We start from the raw sequence: 12,839 nt of genomic DNA, 5'->3' as shown, positions 1-12,839 counted from the left end.
CAGCTGATTATTTCTATATTTGCACAAAGGCTCATGGAAATCAGCCTTATTCTTTTTATCAAAGCTTAAAATGTGACAAAGCAAACAAAAAGGCATTATTCTAAGTTCCCAATTGCCCGTTTGCAAAATTTAGGCAATTTTAAGCAGAGATGTGTGAGCTTAATATTCACTACTAGACAGCTGGCTAGCTTTGGGACAAAAAGAATCATTCTTACTTGCAGTGAAGGCACTATTTGAACTGCTTTTTGTTGTTTCTAAAAGAACATTCCTATAATTTTAATTGGGCGTGCCATCTTTGATTTTCCTTTCTACTTTTATATGACTCAATGCTGTGACGTCAAGAGCTGTGGATGATTACAGTAGTGTGAGGAAATATGTGTATGCATCTGCTCAGTTTTGTCGATTGCAGCATTCATTCACGGCTTACTTTACACAAACTGATTCATGCGCTGCCGCTGCTGTTGCTACAGAGACGAACACAAACAGAGGAAGGCAAAGGGAGCTTTGCGGGTGTGCAAATGATTTATCTGGGACAAGGGTATCCGCTCGCAACGTCCTGTGTTTGTGATTAAAAACTACTCTGTTTTTGCATAAAGTTGTTCCATTAATAAAAAGTGTTTTTGTTTGTTTGTCTTCTTTTGTTGTTTTCTGAAAAGCTCAGAAAACCACAGTCGGTTAAAAAGCTTGACATGCATTTGCACTCAACCCTCCACCACCAGTCCAAGTATAGTTTACTACAGTTACCGCTGCAAGTCTTTTTTTGTGGTATTAAAATGTTCAAGTAATTTTTTTTCTGGCAGTAAGTATATAAAAACCGCTTTGATTTGATTGATAAAGTAATATTTGAGCATACTGTTGTCTTGACAGTTCTATTTATTCGTCCCGCTGAAATCTAGAGGGCCACATAAAAAAATATGGTGGGCCGGATTTGGCCCCCAGGCCTCGGGTTTGACACATTAGGATTGCAGCTGAACCTTTACTCTTTCAATTTTAGATGGAGCTGTGTGAGAGTTTCAAAGCTTAGGGACGTTGTCTTGAAATCTAACCCTGATTTAAACCTCTCTAAAACTTTAGTCATATTGTCTGTTTTGTTCTTTGCTTTTACTGATGATTGGTTGTTTACTATCGGTTTATATTAAACCGCTGAGGATTTCATAGAAAAGCTCTATTTATAGAGACTCAGTCACTATGTAATTAGGGTAACGGTTTACTACCAACTCAATCAGATACATTTGATCTATTTTAGGGCACCAGAGTAAAGAGAGTAAATCCAAATGAACACCATTTGCGAAAATACGACTTTGGTTTGGTTTGTCACATAAAATCCACCCCTCCACCAACCCGTCGCCAAATAAACAACAAAGCTTGTGGTTTGAATGTAGGAGTATGAAAAAGTTGTGCCTTGAAAAATATGACTTTTTCAAGGCACAAGGTTATAAATGATTTCTCTGTTTAAAGCTCCTCGAGGGAACTTTATCTCAACTTCGGTCATCTCAAAATATGCACTGCCACTGCTTGAGGCGTTGACTTTGGCTCCATAAAACATGCAAACATCCAGACAAGCCGAGACAAATAGCTCTAATTCGACCCCAGCGGCGTGACTTTCTTTATCGCCTTGTAGTGTACACCATAGATACACGTTCACATCTGATGCCGCACTGTGAAGACACGATGGAACTGAGGCTTTTGTTTTGTTTTGTAGTTCCTCTCTTGCACCTCTTTCTCGCCTTGCTTTTTCATCTTTCTCGCATCCACCCTCTTGGTCATGGGCTCAGCAGCAGCTGACTTCCTGTGTGTTTGCTCTACTGCCCCATACACCCATCCTGAAAGAGATTCTAGCCCGTAGCAGCGTGAACTAAGTCATGAGAGCGAGATGAGGTTAAAAAGAGGGCAGTTTCTGATGAAGTGTTTCTGCCTCAGTTTGGGTTGATGTTCTCTACTTGGCGATTTGATCCCACACGAGACAGAGAGTGGATGAAAGAAAATCGACATCACATCGTTTTTGAGGCGTGTGCATAATAAAAACAGAAGTGTTTGTCCTTTTGGTTTCTTTAAAGACTTTTTTTCGTTGAATCGAGATCCCTCTCTGTCAGTTTACCTCAGATGGAATCAGAGAAAACAAAAGAGTTTTATGATATGCAGAGAACTAAGCAAAGGTTTTTATGCCTGTAGCACCTTTTCTTTACATTTTGCTACATTGCAGCTACAGACAGTAGTGTAGTTTATAGCTGGCAGAGGGAAGCTGGCTGAGAGTAACACATGGTGTTTACAAGTGTGAACAATTATCCAAAACACTTTGTGTATTTTTGTAAGCTTACCTCTAAACCAATATTTTATATAAAAAAATAATAATAAATAAAAATGCTGAAATTACACCTCCAGCTTTGAGATGATTTCCATATATCTCGATGCTGAAATTGCACAGAGGAATTTTAGCATCTAGATATGAAGAGATCTACTCCAAAATTAAACCAAAAGGTTTCTTTAATTGCTTACATCAAATCTTGATCATGCTTTTGTCCAATCTGACTAAGAATGCTCGACAACAACAAAGTTTCTTCCTGAATTGCCTTTTATTTAAAGTAACATCCTACCATCAACTCTGACCAGCTTCAGTTTCTCTGCTGAGAAAAGTCCGTCGCTCCTAAGAACGCCCGCAAACGGCAGGATGGAAAGATCATTGTTGTGATGAGGCCAATTTCAAGGCATCAAATCACAAATTTCTTTTGAGTCACAATTGCTTTAAACAGCATTTTTCTAAACAGAAAATTGAGGGTAATGTTAAAGTTTCAGCCCCAGCCTGGAAAAGGCAATGCTCTGACGATCAGATATTAGTTAAATACCTTAGAATGACGCCAAAGTAGAGGAACGTAATTCGTTACTTCCATGCTCTACCACTGATTCTAGTGTTGGGTGTCCTAAATAGACACTCCTTTGAAGCACCTTGTTATCAAAATGCATTATTAATACAGAGGGAGTCATCTTCTTTCTGACATTGTATTGGGCAGAAGTAGATAAACTGTCCATTTATCTGCTGTAGTTCGGTCCGGTCTGACACAGCTGGTTGTGTTTTTCTAAACCAGTGAGTCACAGCTGATTTTCCACATGTTCTGCTAAACATGGCATTCAGAAAAGTATTCATACCCCTCTACAGACTTGAATTAAAATTGTTCTACATTATAAGTAACATAGTTACTTGTGTTACAAAATATTGCAACCCTTCAATCATCGGTGGCGGTCCCTCTTTACAAACTGATCTCTGAAGGCACTTAGTTGTGCTGGATCTTATTAAGGTGTATCAGAGTAAAGGGTCCTAAAAACAATGTTTTAATGTTGTGTCATGCGTCAAAGAGTTTTTATTTGTGAGAATTATTCGTAACCATGAATCATTTCCTCTTCAGTTAGCAAATATGTCCCGTTTCGTGTCGACCCATGACATAAACGGCCTCTGAAATACGTTGAACATGGCAAACTGTGGAAAAGTTCAAGGGGCACGAATTCTTCCACAAGGCATAAAAAGTGTTTATAACGTTCAGATCAGTATCTATGTGCGTTTTGGCCTGTGAGGTTGTTACTAAAGGATTAAAGAAGAGAAAGCAATGAAAGCTGAGAATTCGTTGTCATTTTTTTCACAAACATCGTCAGAGCTATTCAGAAATGCTCTTTCACAACATTTTTCCTTTTGTTTAAATTTCCATTATAAATTTCAACATCTTGTATTGCCTTACTTGTGATTCATCGAAACTTACACCCATACATCAACCGTAAGTAAGGATGGACACCGTACATCACTAATCCGTGGAAGCAAGTTGTGAAAAATGCCGTCATTTAACAGTGTGGCAGGACGCCTCCATGATCTGCTGCCCCTGCTTGTTTGATTGCGTCATTGTCTCAAACATGCTTTTGAGCTTAACTTCACAGAGGGGTGAAAAAAACAGGTTGTAGTAAAGGAAGACCATGTCTCTTCAGAACCACTCTGCCAAAACAACAAAAACGATTAAAAGAGACTAAAACAAAGGAAACATAATGAACAAATAAAATGTTAACAAGTCTGTTTTTCACTAATCCGCTTGGTGTAAATAAGTAAGTTGAGAAAGCAGCTTGTTTTGTACTGAAATTGAACCGGGCGGCACACCCATCACATTTTTCTACTGCTAATGAAAGAGCAAGCTGTTTGATATCAAACGCATGATGGGATCACATGCGGGATTAAAAGCTGAGCCAGCGGTCTTTGCTCTTTCTTTTTCTGCCTCTGCATTTTTTGATCTGGATAGAGTGTGTGATTGATCGGTTGACTGACGGAATCGCTTACATTTGCATTCATGTCCACATCTCATTTTCCTGTCTTGTCAAGACAGGATGAAGCGGAGTCACTAGTAAAGAGGAAGCAGTACACCAGCAGAGTTACTACACTGCCCCCTGGTGGTGTTAACTAGACGCAAAGTGTGATTGTACTTTAATTTTTTTTTCTTGCACAACTTTCTTTTACAAAAATCACAGCATTTGACTCTCAGCTCAGCTTCTTTGGGATTAAAAGGGGAAAAAAATCCACTAACTTGTCTTAAAATCCTCATGAGATTCTTTCAACATGTTTGTTTTTAAAAGCCTCTGACCTTTCTGACCCTCTTTCTCTCTTTTTTCTTTTTTTTCTTTTTTTTTTGCTGAAACTGTTGTTTTTGAGCTCTTATCTCTGAATTAGAAACAAATTACCACGAGGGATTTAATAAATAAGTCACATGACCATACGGGAATCTTGAGTGCAACTTCATATGATACTTTTAAATACATATGTTAGCATAAAAAAGAGTTGACATTAGAACAGAAGAAGAAAGAAATACATTTTACCATTTAACTGTTGGGGGAAAACTCCCAAATTATATTTTTGTCACGATTAAGCGATTAAAAATGACATAGATGGAAAATAATGGCTTTTTATATTCTAGTCCTGTAGGTGGCAGTATTGCATCTCTAGGCTACTTTTCAGGTGCACAAACAGGAACTTTACAGAAGAAGAGGAAGAAGGACGCTTCACAGGTCTCACACGTGAGTTGTCATTTTGTAGTTTTTCCTCAAATAAAACGTTTATTTTGTAGGGAAAAAAAAAATTCTTTTCACTGACAGAAATCTCGCTTGTCGCTCTTTTTCGGCTTTGTCGCAGCAGGTTAGCAAGAACGGGCCAAAGTGCTGTTTGTTTGTTTTTTTAGCCGTACTCTGTTTTTTTAATATAAATTTAATCAGTCTTATAATGAACTCGAAATAAATTGCTAGTTCAGAGGAAGCATTAATATTTATTAATCGACGATAAATTCGGCGTGCATTCAGTAAAAGCAGAAAATACATTGAAGGTGGACTTTTATAGTAGCTAAAATCACTATTACTTCCAAAGTTAAGGCTTCCTCCAGCTATAACGCCTAATTTTTGCCTCATATTTATGAGAACTTATCCCAGTTTAAACGTTGAAAAGATATTGCATAAAGTGAGCTAATGCTTCTTTATCTCATTTCTACCAGAGAACTGGACTTAGCCGTGTGTTGAGATCCCTAACATGCTGGCTAAAGACGGAGAAAAGCTACAGAAAGGAGGAGCAAGGAAGAGGAGGCACCCTGCTGAAGATGGAGGAAGAGCAGAATGGAAAAAGAAAAAGAACAGAGGTGAAGAAGGAAAAGAAGGACAGAAACCTCAGGGAGACGGTGGCAGGAAGCGACTGGATGCTCTGAGTGTTGGCTACTTCCGCCGCGTTGGGGAACGACTGAATGAAGGCTTTGAAGAAGATGAGGAGAGAGGTGAGATGGATTTGATTCTCTTCGGGGGAACTGAAGTTAAAAAGTTAGAATTGCAACTAGAGTTCAGATACTGTGACTTTTCTATGTAACATTACATCAGTTGTTCATATGGAGAAAACGTTTCCATATCTTTGTCCTTCACATACCTGCGAGGCAACTTTATTTTTCCTCATTTAAGCCACAGTGGTTAGGATTTAAGTTTTATTTCTTACCTCATGAACATTGAACATATTCAATGTAAGTCCCTGAGGATCTAAGTCGCTTGTGTTTTCCCTCTTCTTTTTAAGAAATTAAATCCAGAAAGAGATGAGGATAGCAGTAGGAAACCTGAGGCCTAACGCTGACACATGATTGGCTCAGAATTTGTTTGTTTTCCATGTAAGTTGTACATTATATGGACCTACATTGGGGTCATAAAGTTTTTAAAAAATCAAACTGAAAAAAGTTTTGAAACTTGAAAATTATTTTGAAACTAAAAAAAATAATAAATAAATAAATAAATTATACTCACACACATATATACAAATATATATATTTAACTTTGATACTGAAAAATAATTAAAACCGAAAATAAAGATTTGAATCTGAAAAATAGTTTTGAACATTTGTTTTTTCATTTTCAAATCTGTATTTTCTGCTTAAATTTTGTTTTTAATTTTTAAACTGAAAAAAGTTTTAATTGGGTGAGACACCAAACTGGCCTCATGGTCATTCCTTGTGTAAATTCTCAGTGGCATTGCTGTGCGTTTCAAATAAATACATTTGCAATACATTTGACAGAGATGTTTGTGGGGAACGTCCTCGCCGAGGTGAAAGGTAAAGCCAGCCTGGTGGCCACCGACCGGACGGGAAGCATCACTCTGCAGCGGCTGCTCCCACTGTCCAGCCCGGACCAGGTGGGGGAAGTCCTGGCCGAACTGGGCGGAGAGTCGGGGGTGGGCTTTAGGGAGGTCTCATGTGACCGCTGTGGAGGCCACGTCGTAGAGAGCGCGCTCAGACAGATGTCCAGGTGGGAGGGTAAGTGAGAAATATATGATTACTTGCTTAATTCTTCTGAGTTGTATGAACACTTTGTCACCGTTGTAACCAAAAACATAGTAGGATCTAAGTCAGAAAAGTATAGGTTAATGTTTTGTTCATGTGTGATGATAAAATTTTTGTATTTCTCATTCCACAAATAAAAAACCTTAAACAAAGAAATAAATGTTTATGTTTACATATCCTGATTGTCCTTTGCAGAGTTCTCTCAGAAGGATCCATTCAAAGAAGAAGAAGAGGAGGAGGAGGAGAGAACTGGGATGCTGGAGAGCCAGGTGTTATCCTTAAGTCAGGTGGTGAAAGACAACGTCTCAGAATTCATCAGACACGTTCACGGCTCACACGTGGTCCGCACACTTTTACACGTGCTGGCGGGCTGCGTCGGACCTCCTCGCACCGAAGCCCAGCCAGGTAAACACACAGAGGCGTGTTTTAGTGACAGGTGCATGTGGCCGATTCTCAAGCTTTTGATTTTTGTGTGTTTTTTTGTCCTCGTAAAACGGACTTTCCCTGATTCCAGATGTCTCTTTAAAAAGCTGTGGTGTAATTATATATAACAATATAATTAAGGTTTGTCCACCCTTTAAGTTTTGAGCAATCATTAATTATTTCTGTCATTGACAGCACCACTGGTGGAGAGCACTGTCCCTTTAAAGCATTTCAAAACAAATATAAAATCATAATAAATGTGAGGTTTTCAACTGAATTAGTCTTTTTGAATTGAAGATTATTGATTACTGCTGAATTTGAATTCTTCCCTGACTTCATTACTGAAGTGAAAATAGTCAACTTCAAGTCTTCTTTGCTTCATAGTAGCATCCACACTGAAGAGTGTAGCTGCTGGTGTGACCTGATGGTTATATTCTGCTTATGTAACAGGAAAAAAAACCCCCACAATTTTGCAATTGCCGTGTTTCTGCTAGATAAGGAATTAAATTAAGTGAATAAATTTGTTTTATTTATTTTTTCTTCAAAGTGTGGAAATAGTAACATATATTTAATATTGCTAAAAGTCAGCTTATCAGCGATTGGCTCAAATTGTCACATGGGAGAATCCTGAGTTGACCATGTTGGTGTGTTGCTGAACAGCGACACCTGCTGGATTTTAAAAATCATAGCAGGCAGCCTGAACGAAGACGTTCCGATGCGGTGAGGATAAAACAAACAGAAAAAAGCCCAAGGACATTTTTCTTTTAAAAGTGTCACAAAATACCACATGCTGTTTATGCAGACCGTGACTTTGCTGAGTGAATTAAATCAAATCACTCACATCTTTGCAGGCAGTAATTGGACGTTGAAAGTAGGGCTTTAATTCCATTTAATTCCCCTGTTCTCCAGGTAGCCTCTAGTTATAAGCTCCTCTGTTCCTCGCATGAGTTACACCGGGCCAATTACCCGACCAGAAGTTTTTCTCCGCAGAGTGCCCATTCATGCCCAGACTAACAAACAACGACTCCTCTCAGCTGGTTTGATTCCTGCCAAACATAACGATGTCCCTGGGTTGTGGACGTCATTCACAGCAACTACATCTGTATAATGTGTGTGTGTGTGTGTGTGTGTGTGTTCCAATTGAAATGGCGAAGGAGTTTTGATGCAAATTGTAGCAATTGCTTGCTGGAGGTTTTAAACTATTTTGTTTTTCTGAGAGAGAAGGAGAGTGCTGGCCACATTTTTATTGCAATTCCTGTTTCAGAAACGAAATAAAGCTTTTGGTTCCTTTTCAGTAAATGTGATGGAGGCTGAGTCAGGGCGTCTGACTTCACGTCCGTGTCTCTCGTTTGATGTTTTGGTTCGAATTAGGTGCAAAAGAGCACCGGGCGGCCCCCCAGCTGACCGACTTTGAGATTCCCACCTCGTTCTGGTACGAGCTGAAGAGCCTCACCGAGACCTTGATGGAAAATATTAATCGTAAGCCTTTCATCACGCCATCTCTGCTCTTGCCCCTTTTTTCTTTTTCTTCTTTTCAGCGGATTATAGATGACTCAATTCTTTCTTTGTACTCCCGTCACAAAGAGAACATGTTAGCACAGAGGACTGGAATATCTAATGTGGACTATAAAACGTGTGTTTTTATTTTTAAAATGTAATAAACAGATTGCTTTGGCATAAAGAAGCCAATGTTGCTGTGGGAAAGGAAATATTAATCGGATTCAAAAGAAGTCAGGAAACCATTTGCTGACTTTTAATCCCGTCGTTTTCACTCCGATGTCTGTTGAGACCTGAAAACAGCAGAACCAAAGTATAAATACTAAATGGATGAATATTAATACAACCATTTCATTTCAGTAGTAAAAAAAAACAGATATTGAAGTCAATAAACTTCTTTGCTAATACTCATGCAGAGGTTTAAGCTTCCTTTACCTAAATCCTTACTGGAGAAACTATTTTATAAAGTGCAGCCGGTGTTTTTACCTCAACTCTTCTTCTATTTCTTTTTAAACGACTGTGTAAAATAGCCGGCAGCAGATTTTATGCCTTCCCATTAGTCTCCAGTCGGTGGCAGTAAAGCCTCTGCAAGTACTAATAAGAAGTGTCAGGGCACAAAGACGCCGTCTTCTACTAAATATTATGCGTACGGATTGTTTTACCTACAGTTCAGACAAGTGTTCCTGGTCTTTAGTCACGTTACAAACACAAACTAGCCTGTACGCATTCTGTTGGGACTCCGTTGTAATTGTTTTTCCATTTGTTTGTTCTTCAGTGAGCGTTACAGATGGAGCTGCCAGCGCCGTGTTCCAGACCATGCTGACCGTGTGTCACAGAAAACGACCCAAACTGTGCAAGCAGCTCCTGAAGCGCACCATGGAGTACCTGACCAGCCGCAGCTCTGCCCCCGGAGTCAGGTCAGAGGTGTTTTGTTTTGTTTAGTTCTCTCTCGGTAAAGGGTTACTGTAGCAGAGATATAACATTGGACGCCCTTTTATCTCGTCTCCTACAGTCCGCTCCTGGTCTTCCTGAAGGACCAGGCCTCCAGTCGCCTCATAGAGACGGTCATCCAGCTCTCCCACAAACCTCTTCTCCGTGACCTTTACAAGAACCACCTCAAGGGCAGTTTGGTTGACCTCGCCCTCCATCCTATCGCCAACTTCCCCATCCAGAGGCTGACGGCCGCCTCGGCTGGGCATAAACTGGTAGGCGGTGTGTTGTTGTTGTTGTTGTTGTTGTTGTTGAGTCACGGGGGCTGAAGAGTTCGCCACTTGACGCCGTTCCCATCCTCAGTTCCTGAAGCTGTTCGACGAGCTGGTCCAGGGCGTGGAGGCCGTCTTGGCCGCGGGTCACATGGGCGTGATCGTCCAGCTGGCGGAAAGCTGCGCAGAAAGCGGAGAGAAGCAGGACGACATGATGCGGTGCCTTCTGAACGTGAGCCTCCCAAAAGGTTTTGCCCTGCTACAAACGCGGAGGAGTTCCTCCCTCATGTCAGCTCTGTGCCGTGTTTCCCTCCAGGCTTTCCACTGCGCCGAGCCCGGCTCTCGACACGTCAGCTGCCTGCCGCTCTTTATGTCCTTGCTTACTTATGAGATGTATTACCAGACCGATGCAACAGAGGGCAGCACACAGAAAGAGGTAAACCGCAAACTCTTTACATTACTGGTCTTTTCTTTTTTAGTTAGTTTTGTTTTTTTTATTTTTACATTTCAGCACTACTTATTAAAAGTTGTTGAGTTGAAGTTGACATGTTCAGTTAAAGTTGCGTTAAAAAAAAGCCAATATATTTAGTTTTACTGAGATTTGTAATACATTTAATACTAAACTAGCTTGTTTCGATCTTCTTATGTACAGTTCTTGAGTTACATCTTATTCACAACAAAATAGACTTCTGTCATCTCCATGCAGTGTAAAATTGTGGCAATAAAAAAAAAATACAAATACAAATTAAAATAAAGAAAAGAAAACCACATTGGTGCCAGTAACAAACCTTTTGGAACTCCATATAAAATTTTTAGTAACTGAGAACTTTGTTTTGTTTTTTTAACAGACTCAAGTCTAGTTTCCCCCAATTCATTTAACCTCTACGCCCACATTGTTGTTTCTTTCTTGTGAACAATGATAAAAATGAAAACATTCAGCTGAAGAAATTTCTTTTTTCCTCCAAGATGTTTCTCCCGCTTTTGTTTTAGTAACTTCCACTCTCTGAGGAAGTTCAGGTGACACATTTCATCTCGCCCGTTTTCCCCGGCACCTCATCAGATTGTTTTGTCGTTTTCAGGTCCCGCTGACTTCCATCTGCTACCACGGTTCCCGGCTGGTCCAAGCGCTGGCCAAGTTTAAGGAGCGCTCTCACCTCCTCAGCAGCCTGCGCACCCTGAGCCCTGCCGACCTCCTCACGATGGCCTCTGACCCCTCCGGCAGCCACGTCCTGCAGGCCCTCATCACCACATCCAGTGACAAAGGCAGGGGCAAGATCCTCAAGAGACTGGAGGTACAATATGTTCGCTGGATTTAGTGTTGGGTTATTTGCAGAGTTTAGAAATGTGAATTAAATGCCGTTCCTCCTCTCAGGGCCAGTACGTGCAGATGGCCTGCTCCAGGCTTGGAAGCCGAGTCCTGGAAGCCGCGTGGAACAGCGCTTCAGTCAGCCAGAGGCAAAGCATCGCGCAGGAGCTTGGTAACGTTGACGGTTTTAGCGCTTTCAGTTTTATTTTATTTATTTAATTTTCTTCACTTACTCTCCCGTCCTTCTCTTCCAGTTCCCAGCGAAAGTAAGCTGAGGTCCGATCAGTTTGCTCGTCACGTCTGGGCAAAGTTCGGCCTCTCCCACTTTGTCCACAGGAGAGCCCACTGGCAGGAAATCCAGACGGGAGAGTCCAAGAAACGGAAACTTTTCAGCGACCTTCTGGAATAAAAAGCCGCAGATTATTAAAATTTTTCAGTGTTTATTTGTTTGATAAAAATAAATAAATATATATATGTTACTTTTGACTCATTTGCTGATTTTAGATTTTTAATATACAATTTGATGCAAGAAGAGATGTAGCCTGTAGGTGGCACTAGAGGTGCATGTGTGGTGAGGCTGTCCACCTCAATAGCAGCAAACGGCGTCCTGAAGTGCAAAACCTCAGACTTTTATCAGCTATACTGGGGCAATAATGGCTGTGATACTTGATTCCCATTTGTCCAAAGAAAAATTACTAAAATTAATAAAATATTTAAACAAAATTAAAAGAATGTAAATATTCTTGTTACAAATAGGCATTGTTATGAATATATGTCAGTAGTTGCTTATTGTCTGATTCTAGTGGGAGGCTTTTATAGCCACTGTGTTATCCAGTACTTTTCAAAAATGTAATATGTCCTTTGTTGCATTTGGTTGTTAGGATTTTATGTAAGATAATTCAACACAAAAGGGAATCTGAAATATTGTGTGCATTTATGTAAATCTCCCCAGACGTGCACATCTTTGTACAGACGTTGCCCAATTTTTTTGTTGTTTTGTCAAATAGTTCAAGCTCCATGCCAAGTGGTTGTAAACCATAATTTGAAAGATTCCTCATTGTCTAGACTTTAACAAGTCAATTTCAGCAACATTAGCCTTTTGTAAGCCTTACATCTGTTTTGGTATCATCTGACCAGCGCCCCCTGCCTGACTCGTTAAAAACCGCAAAAGTGAAGTTTCTTACGGCTTTCTTCTTGCCGCTCTTTTTAAAATGCCAGACAGTTGAGTTTCTGTCTAAATATCATCTTGTTGACAATTTGTACAACCCGGGGATCTCTGCAGCTCCTCCAGAGTTGCTTGTTTCTTCTTTAACGCTCTCACTGCCTGGCATGCAGGTTTATGTGGTGATACTCATCCTGGTATGTTTGCAGTCCCACGTTTTGAACGATGGATTAAGCTGTGCTTTGAGGGATGTTCAAAGCTTGGGATGTATTTTTTATTTATTAATTTCCTTTTCTTTTCTTTTTTTACTTCTCATAGCTGCCTTGCGTGACTTTTACAACATGAGTACTAATCTTCTGATGGTTCTGTTGTTATTCTGGCAACCCTGGCCATCCCTTCAACTTTTCATGTTTTGTAAAATC

The 12,839-nt window shown here is 40.1% G+C and overlaps 1 protein-coding gene across 2 annotated transcripts; it reads left to right on the top strand.

Annotated features, from left to right (window-relative positions):
- Positions 1 to 4,926: 4,926 nt before the first annotated feature.
- Positions 4,927 to 11,734, top strand: nop9 (NOP9 nucleolar protein). Of its 2 annotated transcripts, none has more exons than XM_007552603.2 (12): positions 4,927 to 5,043; positions 5,511 to 5,783; positions 6,564 to 6,800; positions 7,023 to 7,232; positions 8,622 to 8,729; positions 9,523 to 9,664; positions 9,760 to 9,952; positions 10,041 to 10,181; positions 10,266 to 10,385; positions 11,029 to 11,241; positions 11,322 to 11,427; positions 11,510 to 11,734. In XM_007552603.2, the coding sequence occupies exons 2-12, from the start codon at positions 5,546 to 5,548 to the stop codon at positions 11,662 to 11,664; spliced, it is 1,863 nt and encodes a 620-aa protein (XP_007552665.1). In that variant the 5' UTR covers positions 4,927 to 5,043; positions 5,511 to 5,545; the 3' UTR covers positions 11,665 to 11,734. The 2 variants fall into 2 exon arrangements, with proteins under 2 accessions (XP_007552665.1, XP_007552666.1); XM_007552604.2 differs by lacking the exon at positions 4,927 to 5,043 and adding an exon at positions 5,056 to 5,161.
- Positions 11,735 to 12,839: the final 1,105 nt, after the last annotated feature.

This window comes from Poecilia formosa, unplaced genomic scaffold (genome assembly GCF_000485575.1).
Source record: "Poecilia formosa unplaced genomic scaffold, Poecilia_formosa-5.1.2 Scaffold51, whole genome shotgun sequence".
Taxonomy (NCBI): domain Eukaryota; kingdom Metazoa; phylum Chordata; class Actinopteri; order Cyprinodontiformes; family Poeciliidae; genus Poecilia; species Poecilia formosa.
Note: the sequence above shows the minus strand (reverse complement) of the source record. Positions and strands in the feature narration are given on the sequence as shown.